Source organism: Aphanomyces astaci (assembly GCF_000520075.1).
Source record: "Aphanomyces astaci strain APO3 unplaced genomic scaffold supercont1.141, whole genome shotgun sequence".
Lineage (NCBI taxonomy): Eukaryota > Oomycota > Saprolegniomycetes > Saprolegniales > Verrucalvaceae > Aphanomyces > Aphanomyces astaci.
In genome coordinates this window covers 61,503-64,828 of record NW_009798404.1, presented here as the reverse complement: position 1 = coordinate 64,828, position 3,326 = coordinate 61,503, and the positions used below count along the sequence as shown (strand labels likewise).

General features: G+C 53.5%; 1 protein-coding gene across 1 annotated transcript; it reads right to left on the bottom strand.

Moving 5' to 3' along the window:
* Positions 1–247: 247 nt before the first annotated feature.
* On the bottom strand, positions 248–1,970 carry H257_18183 (hypothetical protein; the record flags this gene model as incomplete). The annotated part of the gene is made up of 3 exons (XM_009847191.1): positions 248–730; positions 775–911; positions 974–1,970. 3 exons carry the CDS (start codon positions 1,968–1,970, stop codon positions 248–250), a joined length of 1,617 nt encoding a protein of 538 aa, XP_009845493.1.
* Positions 1,971–3,326: the final 1,356 nt, after the last annotated feature.

Genomic DNA, 3,326 nt, shown 5'->3' with positions numbered 1-3,326 from the left:
TTGATGAACTCATGTCCATCATAATGTGAGGGATCCTTTCAGAGCACTGCAGTCTTTCCAGTGAGGACCTCTTGCTTCGAGGAACAGGCTTACATGCTTCAGTCACCGTCATATTCCAACCCCCGCCACAGTTCCTAGAAGGCCTCGACCACAATTGCAAACAGCATCCGTAAACACGAGGACAATGTTTTCATTACACACACATGTTTTTGCAGTCTCTCCTAAGTGGGAGACGAGATCGAATGACTCAGACCAAGGTGCATTCAGTGGGGTTTTGGCGGCACCATTCGGGGTGGATGGGGGCGATGTTGACTCCCTCGGCGACGAGGCGGTCGCGATGGGTGCGGTAGCGGGACATGGCGTCCTTCCACGTGGTCGTGGGGTTGGACCACAAACGCTCGGCCAGCGCCGACGCACGGGGCCAGATCTTAAAGTCCGCCGACACGGTGTCGGCCATCTCAGCCCAGAGGGCCACCTGCGCCCCGAGCACGAGCTTCTTGTTGGCCGCCGTGACGTTGGGGGCGACGTCCGTGTCGTAGATCACTTGCCACGTCTTGTACGGGTTGCACCAGCCGTTGTTGTTGGCCACCCAGCCGCCAAAGCCGCAGTCCAAATAGTGCGCGTCCCAGAACGTCGACACGACTTCGTACCCGGCGTCCTTGAGGCGCTTCGTGTCGCCGCTGGCATAGTCACTCCAGATCTGCACGATCGTGTTGTTGACAGGCAGGTACTTGTAGTGTCGGGGGTGGTCAAGTCGGAGCTCCACAGCATGACCTTCTTCTGCGCCTTCTCGATCACCTTGGCGCTGCGCACTTGAAACTCGCCCCACAAGTGGAAGAAGCTCTTGGGGTCGTGGCGGTCCTTCACGAACGGGTACACGGCCACCGATTGGTTCCAGCAGCCCACGTGCACTTCGTCCCCCCCATGTGGAACACGTCCGAGTCGAACAAGCTCAACCATTCGTTATGCACACTCTCGAGCACCTTGTACACGTTGTCGTTGAGCGGGTTGAGCTGGCCGTAAGGGGGCTGCACGCATGACTCAAACCACGGTTTGGCGCCGTAGCACAAAGTCAGCTCTCCCAAGCCGGCGGCAGGACCCCACTCCCAGCCAGAGCCGGCATGAGCAGGCGCGTCCAGCTCGGGCACCACGCGCACGCCGTACGTCTTGGCGTACTTGACGACGCCGCGGATGTCGTCCTGGGTGTAGACCTTGCTGGCGCTGTACGAGCCGTACGCGGTGAGGTTGGGGTATGTCTTGGACTCGACCGGGAACGCGTTCGAGTCGGAGATGTGCCAGTGGAACGTGTTGAGCTTGTTAAGGGCCATGGTGCGGATGATGCGCTTGACGGCTTCTACCGAGTAAAAGTTTCGCGCCGTGTCCACGGTGATGCCGCGGTTCTTGTACGCAGGGCTGTCCTTGATGGTCACCTTGGACACGAGCCGGACCGTGTTGGAGAACTCGTCGAACTCGACCAGTTGCGACAGTGTCGTCAGCGCGTGGCGGTACCCGAACAACGTGGCGGCGTTGATCGTGACCTTGATGCCGTCCACGCTCAAGTCATACGACTCGTCCGTGTTCAGGTCGAGCACTTCGCTGGTGCTCTTAATGTCCTTGCCGTTGCCCTCCTTGGCCTTGAACTTGAGCGCGTCCGAGAACGCCGACTTGAACGACGACACCAGCGGAGTCACGTCATAGGCGGGCTTGCCTTCGAACACAAGGCGGTGGTTAGCGCTCCATGTGCTGATGGCGACGGTGTCCTGGCCGATGGACACGGACGTGGGCTGCGGCCATAGGCTGCCCTGGCCACACGTCAGTTCGCACACGTTGAGGCTCGTGGTGCCCGCCACGTTGTCGGACGTGAGCGGTTGCAACACGCAGTTGTTCTTGACACACGAGTAGCGATGTTGACGCACTTCGATGGCGGCAGTCGCGGTGGCGAGGGGGGCGATCAAAAACGTAGCTTTCATAGTGAGAACGCAAATTGAATAATGACGCTGGAGGGGGGCGTGGTATAAGGTGTGGGTGTGTAAGCCAAATATCGTTGGGCCGTGGCTTGTTGACCAAGCGACACGTTGAAGTTGGAAGAACAAGAACAGGAGGAGGCGGAGAAGGTTGTTTGGAGTAACTCTTTCTACAATTGAGAAAGGGCAAAAGCATACAATATAGAGCTGTCTTGTAGGTTGTAGGTTTGGCTTTATTGGCCATACTGTAGTAGCGACAGTAAGTTGGCCGATGACAACGTTCGCCATCGAGTCTTGCTTGCACTTTCCACTTTGTGCAGGAGATACCTTAACAGTTATGCCCCCATCCTCCACGCATTTAACCTCGAAATCCTCACGGACCGCAAGTTGGTGTCAACGTGGGGTTGGTACGATTTGAATCGCAAGTTGGAGCGAGCTATGAATGAACTTTACGAGGGGTGACAACGTATATAGTAGTAACCTGGTGGTATCATATTTTGGTGATGTCAAAATGGTTGTGAATGATGTTGGAGAAAAGATACCTTTCCCAGTAAACAACGACCACTTTTAGGAAGGCCCATGTTCGAACATGTTCCAGTCGTTCGTTCCTGACTAATCGTGACCGCAAGTAACATTTGGGACGATTCTGTCCGAGCCTGGAGTATTCGTCGGGAAATACCGCTAGTCCAGTTATATGCCCGACAGGAGGAAACTACTAACGTTACTAGGAAGAATTTGTATTGTTGTCTTGCTTGTGGAGGAGTAACAGAGTACTAGTACTAGTACCATGAATGACCAAGGACGGCCAGTGAATTCAAATCCACATTTCTGAGAACTTCACATTAAGGTGGGAATAATTAGTTCACAGGATTCCTTCGACAGAGTTTCCAACGTTCAGCACGGATTTAACTGCGATAAATGCTCGTTTTAGGCGACGAAAGACGCCGAGAATATGACTTCCACTGCATCCATAGGATAACATAACCCCATGAAATGGATCCTCTTGATGCCTTGGTACCTTCACTACAGTTTACCGGTATCCGGTACTTAGTTTCAAGTGAGCAAGTGCATCCATCAAGAGTATGCAACTGGTGGATGATTTAGTCAAAAGTGACATTGAAACCCAGTACTTTTCGGTTGAAGTTTTAGGATTAGATGAAACTTTGGGCGATCCTAGTTACTGGAAAGTGGTAATACTCCCAACTCTGTCACCACCGGGTATATGAGGGGGGGGGCTATAGTTTATTAATAGTACCGAGACTGACGTATCGGTACTTCGATACTACGGCAAGCAATGTTGATTAAGGCAGGGAACATATACAGTATTCTATTGACAAAAGGGGATTAACCAGATTGATAGTA